At 37.7% G+C, this 16,291-nt stretch overlaps 1 protein-coding gene across 8 annotated transcripts in view; it reads right to left on the bottom strand.

Annotated features, from left to right (window-relative positions):
- Positions 1-16,291, bottom strand: part of ATRX (ATRX chromatin remodeler) — a 308,093-nt gene that overhangs the window by 80,065 nt on the left and 211,737 nt on the right. For all 8 annotated transcript variants that reach the window (XM_019436157.2, XM_019436156.2, XM_053891478.1 and 5 more), the window contains one exon: positions 1,174-1,327. In XM_019436157.2, coding sequence (XP_019291702.1) covers positions 1,174-1,327 — 154 coding nt within the window. The remainder of the gene's footprint in view (positions 1-1,173; positions 1,328-16,291) is intronic.

The raw sequence follows: 16,291 nt of genomic DNA, 5'->3' as shown, positions 1-16,291 counted from the left end.
ATCTGAACCACTTGTTTCTGTGTAAATAAAGTCGTAATATACAACAAAAATAAATTTTATCAAGTACTTACTAAGTGCAAGATATAGTAAGTTAATAAAAATAATAAAACAGTCTGTGTCTTCAAACAACTCACTATCCAGTGAAAAGACATACAAGTATATTAGAATGCATTAACATTAGGGTCGCCTGGGTGGCTCAGTCAGTTGAGCGACCGACTTCAGATCAGGTCATGATCTCACGGTTTGTGAGTTTGAGCCCCGCATCAGGCTCTGTGCTGACAGCTCAGAGCCTGGAGCCTGCTTCTAATTCTGTGTCTCCCTCTCTCTCTGCCCCTCCCCCACTCATGCTCTGTCTCTGTCTCAGAAATAAACATTAAAATTTAAAAAAAAATTTTAAAAATGAATTTATTAACATTAGAGGTATATTAAAAGATGGATTAGAAATATTAATAGCAGATCTACCTCCTTCCAAGAGTTAAAAGAACTAAGTTTGAAAGTTTTTAAGATAAAAGATTTCAGCCTTATGTTAAACTGTTATTAAAAGAATCACAGACACATTTTTAAAATATTTTATGATCAGATGTTGGGACCTTATAACAACCTAAATAGTAAGTATGGTTCAAAACATTAAAAGTATGTATTCTGAATAGTAATTTGAAGGATGAGAGTGGAAGGCAGGGACGCAAGGAAGGGAATGGGGACACAAATGCTAGAAGTAAAACAAACAGGAACAAAAACAAAGGAGAAATTATGGAGAATAGTCAAAGAGGTGAAATACAGTCTGAAGGGCACTAGATTTGGAGATTAAAAGGTCACTAACTGACTTTAGGGGGGAAAAAAATCTCAATAAAGTGACATGGTAGAAACCACACTACATGGATTGAAAAATAATATTAAAGATAGTGAAATATAGATATCCATCAGAGGCTTGGCTCAAAGAAATAAGTTCAAGGTGCAATAGCCAGAAAGGGAAAACCGCAATCAAGAAATAACCAGAATATGCACTCAGAACTAGTGGCTTAGAAGGAAGATAGTGGTCTATCACTACACTAACCAAAAAAATTACATCGTTCTAAGGAAGAAAACAAAACAGATTTCTTCAAATAAATTGTTTAAACAACAGAAGGATTATTAAAAAGGTTCATTTATAGAATAAAAATAGGAGAAACTTACACTTTATCCCCAATTTCCTCTGCCATTCGAAGAATTTCAAAGAGAAGTACCATTTTTCCAGAATGTTCTAAAACCTCAGCATCAGCATCTGTAACAAAATCTTTGTACCAGTCTGGAGCTGGGCTGCTTGGATTAGAAGAAGAAGTAGCTTTACCTAAATAAAACAAATGAAACATAAATGAGTAGGCAAATAAGGAAAGAAAACTGAAAGATCCTAAAAGAAAGATTAAGACAGGCACCAAGAGAAAGAGGAGAGAGAGGGAGAGAGAGGAAGGAAGAAGAGGAGAGGGGAGAGGGGGATAACGGGGAGGGAGGGCACCCTCTTGCAAAAAAGAGGGAAAAAAGACCACCCCAGGAAAGAGAGAGTTATACTGTGAGAAAAAGACACAAGGTGGGGGAGTGGAGTAGAGGGGACAAACCCATCCTAGGAGAGGGAGAGAAAGAGACAGGGAGTCAGACACACACAAACACACACGTATGGATGCAAAGGAAGAAAAACATTGAGTGGGAGCAGGCACACCAAGTGAGAGAGTAAGCAAGAGAAAGACCCTGAGAAAGTACAACTATGAGAAACAGTGCCTGGGAGTGGGAGACTCAGAAAAACAGAGACCCTAAGAGGCAAAGCCCCCAAGTCACTGAGAGAGTATAACTCCCAACACACATCTCAAGAGACAGAGACTAGGAGAGAAAAAGACATAGAGAACCAAAGAAAGACAGAGAAAGGTAGGGAGGAGAGGAGGGAGGGAAGAGACAGACTGACTCAGAGATTAAGAGAGAAAAGATCTTAGGGGCATGAAACATTTCTCTTTCCTACTAGAATTCTGGAAAACAAACAAGGATTGATCCCAGAATGATCATATCATGTTAAATCATTTTCTTATTTTCCCTGCAAACTTTTGACTATAAAAGATGTAAGAAGAAAGTAATACAAAATAATCCATTATATCTAAACATAAACAGTTCAATTCAAAACAAGGAACATAAAGGTTTACCTGGTTTTTGTACCTTCCCTCAACTGCTTTTTAATGCAAACTATTTTAAATTTTTACACATTTTTGTTATAAACAAAATATTTTAAACATTCACAAAAATATATAGAATATAATGAACACCAGTGTTTCCCACATCCCATCTTCATTAAATTTTACCACTTATTAATTAAATCTACTTCTGATGCAGGTGACTACTAATATGTAACCACACTCAATTACATCCTCTTCTATCCTTCCCTTCTTTCTAGGTTTCTAAAATCCCAACTTATGAAACTCTCTAGATTTATAGGGTATTAAGGTATGTGAAATAAGTCAGACTCATAAGGGAAAATACCATATTATTCTGCCCATAAGTGGAATCTTAAAAAATGAATAAAGAAAAAGCAGAATCAGCTATATAAATACAGAGAACAAACAGTGTTGCCAGAGGGGAGGAGGATGGGCAGACAGGCAAAATGGGTGAAGGGGAGAGGGACGTACAGGCCTCGGGTTATGGAATGAGTTAACTCATGGGAATCTAAAAACAAAGCAAAACAAATGAATAAACAAACAAAAAGCAGTATCAGACCTATAAATACATAGAACAAACCAAGTCATGAGAATAAAAGGCACAGCATAAGGAATACAGTTAATGATATCATTAATAGCAATATAATAGGACAAATGATAGCCACATTTGTGGGGAATATAGCATAATGCATAAACTTGTCAAATCACTAAGTTGTACACCTGAAACTAATCTAATATTGAGTCAACTACACTTAAAAAAAGGAAAAACTCAAATATATATAAATGAAAATAAAATAAAACCCTCAATTCAATATTTACTATTTTTGTGTATGTTTTTATATTTTCACTACACATGTATGCCTAAACCCTATATTACCTTTCATGTTTTTAAACTCCATGTAATCAGTACATACTGGATGTATCTTTATATGATTTATTTCTTCAATAAATGTAGCTTATCATTTTTCATTCAAAGTGAGACTTACTTAATCACTCTAACCGCTATGTAGAATTCCACTGCCCAAATATACCATCATTTTTAGCTCTCCTCATAGACATTATGGCATCTCCTCATCAGTCCCTCTCATAGACATGTAGATAATTTCTAATTTTTGGCTACTGTCAAAAGAACACTCAATGTTGTTATATTTTTCTAGAATATTGTCTATCTCATAAGTTTTAAATTTTATGGCATAAACTTACACGTGTGATATTTAAAATTCTCACTAAAAATAACTGTAGTCTTTATCAAAAACTTCTATTATCTGAGGCCCTAGAGAATCTAATTAGGCTGTTAGTTTTGTGTGTTAACTTGTATCAGGCTTGCTGCTAACTTATTTTGTGGCTAACGTTTCCTGAAGATAATAGTTTCCTTGGTTATTCTGTAATTTTTTTTAATGTGAGATTTATTGTCAATTGGTTTCCATACAACACCTAGTGCTCATCCCAACAGGTGCCCTCCTCAATACCCCTCACCCACCCTCCCCTCCCTCGAAACCCCATCAACCCTCAGTTTGTTCTCAGTTTTTAAGAGTCTTTTAAGTTTTGGCTCCCTCCCTCTCTAACCTTTTTTTTTTTTTTTTTTTTTTTACGTTCCCCTCCCCCATGGTCTTCAGTTAAGTTTCTCAGGATCCACATAAGAGTGAAAACATATAGTATCTGTCTTTCTCCATATGACTTATTTCACTTAGCATAACACTCTCCAGTTCCATCCATGTTGCCACAAAAGGCCATATTTCATTCTTTCTCATTGCCACGTAGTATTCCATTGTGTATATAAACCACAATTTCTTTATCCACTCATCAGTTCATGGACATTTAGGCTCTTTACATAATTTGGCTATTGTTGAAAGTGCTGCTATAAACATTGGGGTACAAGTGCCCCTATGCATCAGCATTCCTGTATCCCTTGAGTAAATTCCCAGCAGTGCTATTGCTGGGTCATAGGGTAGGTCTATTTTTAATTTTTTGAGGAACCTCAACACTGTTTTCCAGAGCGGCTGCACCAGTTTGCATTCCCACCAACAGTGCTAGAGGGTTCCCGTTTCTCCACATCCTCGTCAGCATCTACAGTCTCCTGATTTGTTCATTTTAGTCACTCTGACTGGCATGAGGCGATATCTCAGTGTGGTTTTAATTTGTATTTCCCTGATGAGGAGTGATGCTGAGCCTCTTTTCATGTGCCTGTTGGCCCTCTGGATGTCTTCTTTAGAGATGTGCCTATTCATGTTTTCTGCCCATTTCTTCACTGGATTATTTGTTTTTCGGGTGTGGAGTTTGGTGAGTTCTGTATAGATTTTGGATACTAGCCCTTTGCCCGATACGTCATTTGCAAATATCTTTTCCCATTCCGTTGCTTGCCTTTTAGTTCTGTTGACTGTTTCCTTTGCAGTGCATAAGCTTTTTATCTTCATGAGGTCCCAATAGTTCATTTGCTTTTAATTCCCTTGCCTTTGGGGATGTGTCAAGTAAGAAATTGCTGCGGCTGAAAGAGAGGTTTTTTCCTGCTTTCTCCTCTAGGGTTTGGATGGTTTCCTGTCTCACATTCAGGTCCTTTGTCCATTTTGAGTTTATCTTTGTGAATGGTGTAAGAAAGTGGTCTAGTTTCATTCTTCTGCATGTTGCCATCCAGCTCTCCCAGCACCATTTGTGAAAGAGATTGTCTTTTTTCCATTGGATATTCTTTCCTGCTTTGTCAAAGATTAGTTGGCCATACTTTTGCGAGTCCAATTCTGGGGTTTCTATTCTACTCCATTGGTCTATGTGTCTGTTTTGGTGCCAATACCATGCTGTCTTGATGATTACAGCTTTGTAGTAGAGGCTAAAGTCTGGGATTGTGATGCCTCCCACTTTGGTCTTCTTCCTGAAAATTACTTTGGCTATTCAGGGTCTTTTGTGGTTCCATACAAACTTTAGGATTGTTTGTTCTAGCTTTCAGAGGAATGCTGGTGCAATTTTGTTGCATGGAATGTGTAGACTGCTTTGGGTAGTACTGACATTTTAACAATATTTATTCTTCCAATCCATGAGCACAGAACGTTTTTCCATTTCTGTCTTCAATTTCCTTCATAACCTTTCAATAGTTTGCAGCACACAGATCTTTTACATCTTTGGTTAGGTTTATTCGTAGGTATTTTATGATTCTCGATGCAATTGTGAATGGGATCAGTTTCTTTATTTGTCTTTCTGTTGCTTCATTGTTAGTGTATAAGAATGGAACTGATTTCTGTACATTGATTTTGTATCCTGAGACGTTGCTGAATTCATGTATCAGTTCTAGCAGACTTCTGGTGGAGTCTATTGAGTTTTCCATGTATAATATCATGTCGTCTGCAAAAAGTGAAAGCTTGACTACATCTTTGCCAATTTTGATGCCTTTGATTTCCTTTTGTTGTCTGCTTACTGATGCTAGCACTTCCAACACTATGTTCAACAACAGCAGTGAGAGTGGACATCCCTGTCATGTTCCTGATCTCAGGGGGAAAGCTCTCAGTTTTTCCCCATTGAGGATGATGTTAGCTGTGGACTTTTCATAAATGGCTTTGATGATGTTTAAGGATGTTCCTTCTATCCCAACTTTCTCAAGGGTTTTTCTGAAGAAAGGATGCTGAATTTTGTCAAATGCTTTTTCTGCATCGATTGACAGGATAATATGGTTCTTTTCTTTTATTAATGGGATGTATCACATTGATTGATTTGCAAATGTTGAAACAGCCCTGCAGCCCATGAATGAATCCCACGTGATCATGGTGAATAATTCTTTTTATATGCTGTTGAATTTGATTTGCTAGTATCTTATTGAGAATTTTTGCATCCATATTCATCAGGGATATTGGCCTGTAGTTCTCATTTTTACTGGGTCTCTGTCTGGTTTAGGAATCAAAGTAATGCTGGCTTCATAGAATGAGTCTGGTAGTTTTCCTTCCCTTTCTACTTTTTGGAATAGCTTGAGAAGGATAGGTATTATCTCTGCTTTAAATGTCTGGTATAATTCCCCTGGGAAGCCATCTGGTCCTGGACTCTTACTTGTTGGGAGATTTTTGATAACTCGTTCAATTTATTCACTGGTTATGGGTCTGTTCAAGTTTTCTATTTATTCCTGTTTGAGTTTTGGAAGTGGGTGGGTGTTGAGGAATTTGTCCATTTCTTCCAGGTTGCCCAGTTTGTTGGCATATAATTTTTCATAGTATTCCCTGATAATGGCTTGTATTTCTGAGGGATTGGTTGTCATAATTCCATTTTCATTCATGATTTTATCTATTTGGGTCATCTCCCTTTTCCTTTTGAGAAGCCTGGCTAGAGGTTTATCCATTTGGTTTATTTTTTCAAAAAACCAACTCTTGGTTTCACTGATCTCCTCAACGGTTTTTTTAGATTCTATGTTGTTTATTTCTGCTCTGCTCTTCATTATTTCTCTTCTTCTGCTGGGTTTGGGGTGTCTTTGCTGTTCTGCTTCTATTTCCTTTAGGTGTGGTGTTAGATTTTGTATTTGGGATTTTTCTTGTTCCTTGAGATAGGCCTCGATTGCAATGCATTTTCCTCTCAGGACTGCCTTCACTGCATCCCAAAGCGTTTGGATTCTTGTGTTTCATTTTCATCTGTTTCCATATATTTTTAAATTTCTCCTCTAATTGCCTGGTTCACCCATTCATTCTTTTTTTTTTTTTTTTCCAACGTTTTTTTATTTATTTGTGGGACAGAGAGAGACAGAGCATGAACGGGGGAGGGACAGAGAGAGAGGGAGACACAGAATCGGAAACAGGCTCCAGGCTCTGAGCCATCAGCCCAGAGCCTGACGCGGGGCTCGAACTCACGGACCGTGAGATCGTGACCTGGCTGAAGTCGGACGCTTAACCGACTGCGCCACCCAGGCGCCCCATACCCATTCATTCTTAAATAGGGTGTTCTTTACTTCCATGCTTTTGGAGGTTTTCCTAACTTTTTCTTGTGGTTGATTTCAAGTTTCATAGGACTGTGGTCTGCAAGTATGCATGGTATGATCTGAATTCTTTTATACTTATGAAGGGCTGTTTTGTGACCCAAAATAATATGTGATATATCTTTGAGAATGTTCCATGTGCACTCGAGAAGAAAGTATATTCTGTTGCTTTGGGATGCAGAGTTCTCAGTATATCTGTCAAGTCCATCTGATCCAATGCATCATTCAGGGCCCTTGTTTCTTTATTGATCCTGTGTCAAGATGATCTATCCATTGTTATAAGTGGAGTATCAAAGTCCCCTGCAATTACCACATTCTTATCAATAAGGTTGCTTGTGTTTGTGATTGTTTTATACATTTGGGGGCTCCCGTATTAGGCACACAGACATTTATAATTGTTAGCTCTTCCTGATGGATAGACCCTGTAATTATTATATAATGCCCTTCTTCATCTCTTGTTACAGCCTTTAATTTAAAGTCTAGTTTGTCTGATATAAGTATGGCTACTCCAGCTTTCTTTTGACTTCCAGTAGCATGATAGATAGTTCTCCATCCCCTCACTTTCAATCTGAAGGTGTCCTCGGGTCTAAAATGAGTCTCTTGTAGACAGCAAATAGATAGGTTTTGCTTTTGTATCCATTCTGATACCCTATGTCTTTTGGTTGGAGCATTTAGTCCATTTACATTCAGTGATATAATTGAAAGATATGGGTTTAGAAGTCATTGTGATGTCTGTAGGTGTCATTCTTGTAGTGATGTCTCTGGTACTTTGTGGTCCTTGCAACATTTCACTCACAGAATCCCCCTTAGGATCTCTTGTAGGACTGGTTTAGTGGTGATGAATTCCTTCAGTTTTTGTTTGGGAAGACCTTTATCTCTCCTTCTATTCTGAAAGACAGACTTGCTGGATAAAGGATTCTCTGCTGCAATTTTTTTTTTTCCTGTTCATCACATTGAAGACTTCTTGCCATTCCTTTCTGGCCTGCCAAGTTTCAGTAGGTAGGTCAGCTACTACCCTTATGTGTTTACCTTTGTAAGTTAGGGCCTGTTTATTCCCTAGCTGCTTTCAGAATTCTCTACTTTATCCTTGTATTTTGCCAGTTTCACTGATATGTCATGCAGAAGATCGATTCAAGTTACACCTGAAGGGAGTTTTCTGTGTGCCTCTTGGATTTCAATGCCTGTTTCCTTCCCCAGATCAGGGAAGTTCTCAGCTATAATCTGTTCAAGTACACCTTCAGCCCCTTTCTCTCTCTGTCTCTTCTTTTTCTTCTTCTGGTACTACCATGATATGGATATTGCTCTGTTTGATTGCGTCAGTTAGTGCTCTAATTCTCCCCTCATACTCCTGGATTTTTTTTATCTTTTTCTCAGCTTCCTCTTTTCCATAATTTTACATTCTTATTCACCTATTCTCTCCTCTGCCTCTTTAATCCGAGCTGTGGTTGCCATTTTATTTTGCACTTCATTTATAGCATTTTTTAGCTCCTCATGACTATTTCTTAGTCCCTTGATCTCTGTAGCAATAGATTCTCTGCTATAGAGAAAAAAGTCCTCTATACTTTTTTCAAGCCCAGAGATTAATTTTATGACCATTATTCTAAATTCTTGTTCCGTTATATTGCTTAAATCATTTCTGATCAATTCATTAGCTGTTGCTACTTCCTGGAGTTTGTTTTGAGGAGAGTTCTTCCATTTTGTTATTTTGGATAGTTCCTGGGGTGTTGCCAAACTGCAGGGCATGTCCCCTGTGCTGTCTGGAGTAACTTGTTTTCGTGGGTGGGGCCGCAGTGAGACGCGATGTCTGTTCCCAGCCCACAGATGGGGCCACAGTCAGACGGGTGTGTACCTTATCTTCCCCTCTCCCAGGGGCAGGGCTCACTGTGCAGAGGTGTGGCCCCTATCTGGGCTCCTTGCACACTGCCAAGCTTTTGGTGAGACTTGGATGGGATCTGGCCAAGGGTGTATTAGAAGGGATGGATCCGCAAGGTGTACAGAGGCAGGAGGGGCAGGTTTAGCTAGCTTTGCCTTTGGTGGTCCCCTGCGGGAGGAGCCCTGCAGCTCTGGTAAGGAGGCAGACCAGTCGGAGGGATAGATCCACAGAAGCACAGCGTTGGGTGCTTGCACTGTGCAAGGAAGCTCGGTGATGGGAACTGGTTCCCTTTGGGATTATGGCTGGGGGAAGGGAGAGGGAGATGGCGCTTGCCAGCACCTTTGGTCCCCACCGAGCTGAGCTCTGTCTCCTGGGGCTCAACAACTCTCCCTCCTACTGTCCTCTAACCCTCCTGCTTTCCAAGCAGAGCTGTTGACTTTTAACATTCCAGATGTTAAGTCCCACTGGTTGTCAGAACTCACGCAGTCCGCCCCTCCGCTTCTGCAAACCAGACTTCAGGGGCTCTGCCTTGCTGGGCGGGCTGCCCCTCCACCATCCTGGCTCCCTCTTGCCAGTCCGTGTAACACGCACCACCTCTCTGCCCTTCCTACCCTCTTCCGTGGGCCTCTTGACTACACTTGGCTCCAGAGAGTCCATTCTGCTAGGCTTCTGGAGGTTTTCTGGGTTATTTAGGCAGGTGTGGGTGGAATCTAAGTGATCAGCAGGACGATGTGAGCCCAGTGCCCTCCTATGCAGCCATCTTTCACCGGAACTCTCTATAATTTTTATCGTCATTTCACTTTCACTGCATTTGTGATATGTGAGAATCCTTGGTAAAGGTCATACATCTCCGTACTTATTCTGCATCTGCTTCTGCCAGGTGCTCCAAAGGATCAACAACCCCGAATACTCAAGGTATTTCAGCTTGAGATTTTTAGACTAAGTAATGTACATTCAAATCATAACCTATATAAGGGAAAGCCCAAGATTATGAATGCAAAGAAACTATTTTTCTCAACCCAGAGACCAGGGTGAAACAGATAAACTTTGTCATCTATCTGGATTGATAGGCACATTTTTTTTTTCTATCCTATTCTTCAATGGACTATATATACCCTTTAGAGATTCAGCTTTAATCTGGGTTCAAAGAACTCTCCACCTCATAGAGGGCTCAAAGCCTTCTATCATATCACTGAGTAGGTGAAAGCCAAAGCTGCTAGTCACAAGACTAGCATATCCCTAGGGCTTCCATAGCATACCTTTAATGGTTTAAATTATCAGTTCCTTTTTGTGTGTGTGTGTGTCTGGGTCCTGGTAATTTCCATTACTTATAGATAGCTCATTAAGTATTGATATTCAAACCACAATGAACTATTATCGAAACATGTCACATATTTCCAAGAATCCATACCTTTCCTTGAATCCATACCTTTCCCATTCTTTGCAAGGCAAACTTCTATTTATGCTTCACTCTCTTCAAGAGTCACCTAAAATTACATGTTAGAAAAGCCTGCTTTGCAAGGCTGGCCCTGGGTACTTGAATGGTAAACAGCTTTCTGTACTAATATAAAACTTTCCCTGATAAGAATGACTCACTGTGCCTAGAGTGGCTTATTCTGAACACATATTTTCTTTCTGAGAGGCTGAAATGTGGTATGCATCAGACAGACAGTGTTTAAAACATATATAAAAAAACTTAGACACTTGGGTCTCTAATGAATGACCTTCTTTTGTAGATGACACTTCACATGTTATCATAACTTATTTCTGAAGAAATCAGTACATCTCGAGTGACTCCACTGGGAGAAGACTCTTGGAAGGTTATGCCTGGTTTCCTCTGGACTCTACTCTATGTGCCTTTTCCCTTTGCTGATTTTGCTTTGTACCCTTTGATTGTAAGAAATCATAGACCTGAATATAACTATATGCTGAGTCCCTGTGAATCACTGAACCTCAGGGTGGTCTTGGGGGCCACTGACAAATAGTTTATCAAGCAAATGTTAACTAAACTCCATTCTACAATTAGTCAACTGGCCAAGTAACAAATTCCTTTAGAGAATTCTGCAGTTCCACAGATCACACATAACTTTAGGAATGGTTACCCACTAAGGGTAATTTATCTAAGGTGAAAATGTTAGCAATAAAAAATGCTGGCAGAAAGTTAGTAACAATGTGGTAGCAAAAAAAAAATGTGGTAGCTAGGTAAGAAGTCTTGGATAGATGATAATTTCTGTGCAAATACAAAAGATTCCATTTGAATTTTGATCCTATTGGATATAACCACAATACTTTATAGTAATGTCTAAAAAACTAAAAACTGGTTTAGAAATACAAGGGCTACTCCAGTTAATGAATATCCTGAATATCTAATTAAAACTTACAGGTATTTTATGTTGAATATTCTTATTTCATCATCCACATGGATTAACTATTACTTCTGTTATAACCTTGTCCTTATATACATGACAAGAAAAAGTAAATTAATTAATCAAAGCCACTCCTTAATATCCACTCTGGATATCACAAAATGCTTACAAGGTAAGGCACAAAAGGAATACAAATGAACAGCAACAACTTTACCCATAATTTCTTGAAGCACATTTTTCTAAATATATATGTAACTACATTTGCAGCAAGATACACAGCAGTTTTATAAGGAAAAGCATATCTTTAAAGTATTATGAATCTATATAGTACTAGTAGTAGAATGTTAAACTCCATGAGTGCATTTTGTTCACTGATATAACCCAAGCTTCTACAGCAGTGCTTGGCACATAGTAAGCACTCAAATAAATATTTGTCAAATGAATAAATGTGGTTTATTAGTGCTAATTTTATGCTCCTATATCACATACAAGGATTCTGCCACAGAAGTTTATACCCATATAATAAATTACAGACATTTTAAAGTGTAAATGCTCACCAATGAAGCTTACTCTAAAAATAGTGAAATAATAATGAATTGAATACTTTGTAGTTTACATAGTCATTTCCTCATAAAAAGACTGTCTTTCTAATAAAACACTGAAAAATAGAAATAGGGATGCCATAAGGTTAACTTAAAAGACGTATTCAAGATATTGCTTCTGAAAACATTCAGAAAGCTACTGTAAAAAGAAACAGCAACTCATTGAAAGTAAAAATGAAATATGCAGTGAAAATCATAGCTCAATTATAACCATCTACTTAATTAATATACAGTTCAAATTCTAAATGCAACATTTTAGCCCTTTAATCCTTCCTATTTAGGTTTTCTTACATTTCTTATGAGAAAGTAATTATATATAACTTTTAATTTTTTTTAAGTTGATTTATTTATTTTGAGAGAGAGACAGAGAGGGAGACTGCCTAAGTAAGGTAGGCACAGAGAAAGAGGGAGAGGGAACTCCAAGCATGCTCCGTGCTGTCAGCCCAGAGCCCGACAGGGGGCTTGAACTCACGAACCCTGAGATCATGACCTGAACCGAGAGGAACAGTAGGAGGCTTAACCAACTGAGCCACTGAGTTGCCAAGAAAGTAATTATTTTTTACAAAGCTACACAATACCTATTATATGTGTCTATATACTATGATCTACTCAGCCTTATTTGGAGTAATCTAGATCTAAATTACAAAAATATGAGATAGAGAAAAAGCATGAATGGGGGAAGGGCAGAAAGAGAGGGAGGGTGAGAATCCCAAGCAGACTCTGCCCTGTCAGCACAAAGTCTGATGCTGAGCTTGAACTCATGAACTGTGAGATCACGACCTGACCCTAAACCAAGAGTTGGATGCTTAACCAACTGAGACACCCAGGTACCCCCCAAAATAGATTTTTATCATCAATTTGTTCTGGAAAATATTTCTAATAAACTATACATGTACACAGCTGAAGAAAATATAAGATACATCTACATATGAATGACTTCTATTTGACTGCACACACCTAAAATGTAAAGACCTTAGACAAGCAGTCAAAATTTGTCATTTGGGACTCACAACCTTCCCTATCTGCTTTTAAGTTCATGACATATAGTCAGCCACCTACTCTCTGCCCCAATTCCTTCCAACCATTTTTATATGATGACATATATGGAAAACAATACTATTTATATAGCAACCCAGAGAAAATGGAAGAGGTTGCTCATTTCTAGAGGTGACCCAGCTACCTCAGTACCCACTTGTACTTGTAAGTGACAAAGGGATCAGTACCTCAGCATACTTTTATTTAACCCATTTATAGCACAGGATGAGCATACCAATTAGTCTACTCTCCCTCTTCTCCTAACCATAAGTTACAAAAAAATTTCAACAAGAATATTTTAAGAAAATCATTCCTAGGACCACATAAATTTTAAGCTATTTATTTACAATTATGAGACAACTGAGGAGAAATTTAAATGAAAAAGAGCTTCTTAATAAATTCAATTACAACTATTCCTTTACTATTCTTAGAAAAGTATTCTTTAAATCTAACTGGAAGATGAACAGTGACAATAAACTGCCTTCATGGGACAACAGCAGAGAAGAATAAGGAGGAAAATTTTGTAATTTAATTGTACTATTCCTCTGATTTATAAGAGAAGTAAACAAGGGTCTGGGTAGGCTAAAATCTATTCCAAAGAGGTACTGAAGACAGAAATGCTTTATATTTTTTTAAGGTTTTATTTTAACTCCCGTTGGTTAACATACAGTGTAATATCCATTTCAGGTGTACAATATAGTGTTTCATCACTTTGATAAAATACCCAGTGCTCATAATAAGTGCCCTCTTTAATCCCCATCATCTATTTAACCCATTGCCCCCAATCATTTCCCTACGGTAACCATCATTCTCAGAATGACTTATTTCGCTTAGCATAAGACACTCTAGTTATATCCATGTCATTTCAAAAGGCAAGATTTCACACTTTTTTATGGTTGAGTAATATTCCATTGTGTATACATATACACACACATACACACACACCACCTCTTATTTATCCATTTATCTGTTAATGGACACTTGGGCTGCTTCCATAATTTGGCTATTTTACATAATGCTTCCATACATATAGAGGTGTATGTACCCCCTGTGAACTACTTTTTTTGTATTTTTTGGTTAAATACCTAGTAATGCAATTGTTAGATCATAGAGTAGTTCCATTTTTCACATTCTGAGAAACATCCATACTGTTTTCCAGAGTGGCTGCACCAGTTTGCCTTCTCACCAACAGCGTACAAGTATTCCATTTTCTCCACATCCTCAGCAGCACCTGTTGTTTCATGTGATGCTGATTTTAGCCATTCTGACAGTTATAAGGTGATATCTCATTGCAGTTATGATTTGCATTTCCCTGATGGTAAGCGATGATGAGCATCTTCTCAGGTGTCCACTGACCATCTGTATATGTTCTTTGGAAAAATGTCTGTTCATGTAGGCTGCCCATTTTTTAATTGGATTATTCATTTTCGGGGTATTGAGTTTTAGAAGTTCTTTATACATTTTGGATACTAACCCTTGATCAGATATGTCATTTGCAAATATCTTCTCCCATTCCAAAGTTTGTCTTTTAGTTTTGTTGATGATATCCTTTGCTGTGCAGATTTTTATTTTGATGAAGTCTCAATAGTTTATTTTTACTTTTGTTTCCTTTGCCTCAGGAAACATACCTAGAAAGAACTTGCTACAGCCAATGCCAGAAGACTTACTGCCTGTGTTCTCTTCTAGAATTTTTATGATTTCAGGTCTCACAGTTATGTCTTTGATCCATTTTCAATTTATGTTTCTGTATGGAGTAATAAAGTGGTCCCGCTTCATTCTTTTGCATTTTGCTATCCAGTTTTCCCAACACTGTTTGTTGAAGAGACAATGTTCTTCCCATTAGATATTCTTTCCTGCTTTGTCAAGGATTAACTGACCATGTAGTTATGGATTCCTTCCTGGGTTTTCTATTCTGAACACATTTATCTATGTGTCTTTTTGCACCAACACCATAATATTTTGACTAATACAGCTTTGTAATATAACTTCAAATGAGGAATTGTGATGCCTCCAGCTTTCCTTTCTTTATCAAGGATTCTTTGGCTATTTGGGATCTTTACTGGTTCCATACAAATTTTAAGATTCTTTGTTCTAGCTCTGTGAAAAAAGCTTTTGGTATTTTGATAGGGATAACATGAAATGTGTAGATTGCTTTAGGTACCATAAACGTTTTGACAATATTTGTTCTTCCAATTCATGAGCGTGAAATGTCTTTCCATTTCCCTGTGTCCTCTTCAATGTCTTTCATCTGGATTTCATACTTTCCAGAGTACAAGTCTTTCACCTTCTTGGTTGACTTTGTTCCCAGGAATCTTCTTGCATTTGGTAAAATTGTAAATGAGTCTGAGTCCTTAATTTCTGTTTCTTCTTCTTCATTATTGGTGTATAAAAATGCAACAGACTTCTGTACATTGATTTTGTATCCTGCCACTTTACTGAATTTAAAAGTTACAGAAATTTTGTGGACTCTTTCAGGTTTTCTATATAGAGTATCATGGCATCTGGAAATAGTAAAATCTTGACTCCTTCCTTGCTGATTTGGATGCATTTTCCTTCTTTTTGTTGTCTATTTGCTGTGGGTAGGACTTCCAGTAATATGCTAAATAACAATGGTGAGAATGGACATTCCTGTCTTGATCCTGACCACAGAGGAAAAACTCTCAGTTTTTCCCCACTAGTGATGATATTAGCTGTGGTTTTTTCATATATGGCCTTTATTCTGTAGAGGTATGTTCCCTTTAAATCTACTTTATTGAAGGTTTTCATCATGAATGGATGCTGTACTGTGTCAAATGCATTTTCTGCATCTACTGAAATGACCATATGGTTCTTATCCTTTCTTTTATTAATGTGGATTGATTTGTAAATGCTGAACCACCCTCGCACCCCAGGAAGCCATCTGGCCCTGGACTTCTGTTTGCTGGAAAAATTTTGATTACTGATTCAATTTCACTGGAGGTTATCAATCAGTTCCAGTTTCCGATTTCCTCCTGTTTCAGTTTTGGTAGTTTATATGTTTTAGGAATTTATCCATTTCTTCCAGATTGCCCAATTTATTGGCATATAGTTTTTCATAATATAATCTTATAATTGTATTTCTGTGGTGTTATGGTCTCTCCTCTCTCATTTGTGATTCTATTTATTTGGGTCCTTTCTCTTTTCTTTTTGATAAGTCTGGCTAGGGGTTTACCAATTTTATTAATTTTTTTCAACAAGCCAGCCCCTTCTTTCATTGATCTATTTAGTGGGGTGTTTTTGTTTTGTCATCTATATCATTTATTTCAGCTCTAATCTTTATTATT

Source organism: Panthera pardus, unplaced genomic scaffold (assembly GCF_024362965.1).
Source record: "Panthera pardus isolate Hobbes unplaced genomic scaffold, ASM2436296v1 HiC_scaffold_27, whole genome shotgun sequence".
Classification (NCBI taxonomy): domain Eukaryota; kingdom Metazoa; phylum Chordata; class Mammalia; order Carnivora; family Felidae; genus Panthera; species Panthera pardus.
The sequence above is the reverse complement of the archived record's forward strand: the minus strand, read 5'-3'. Positions and strand labels throughout refer to the sequence as shown.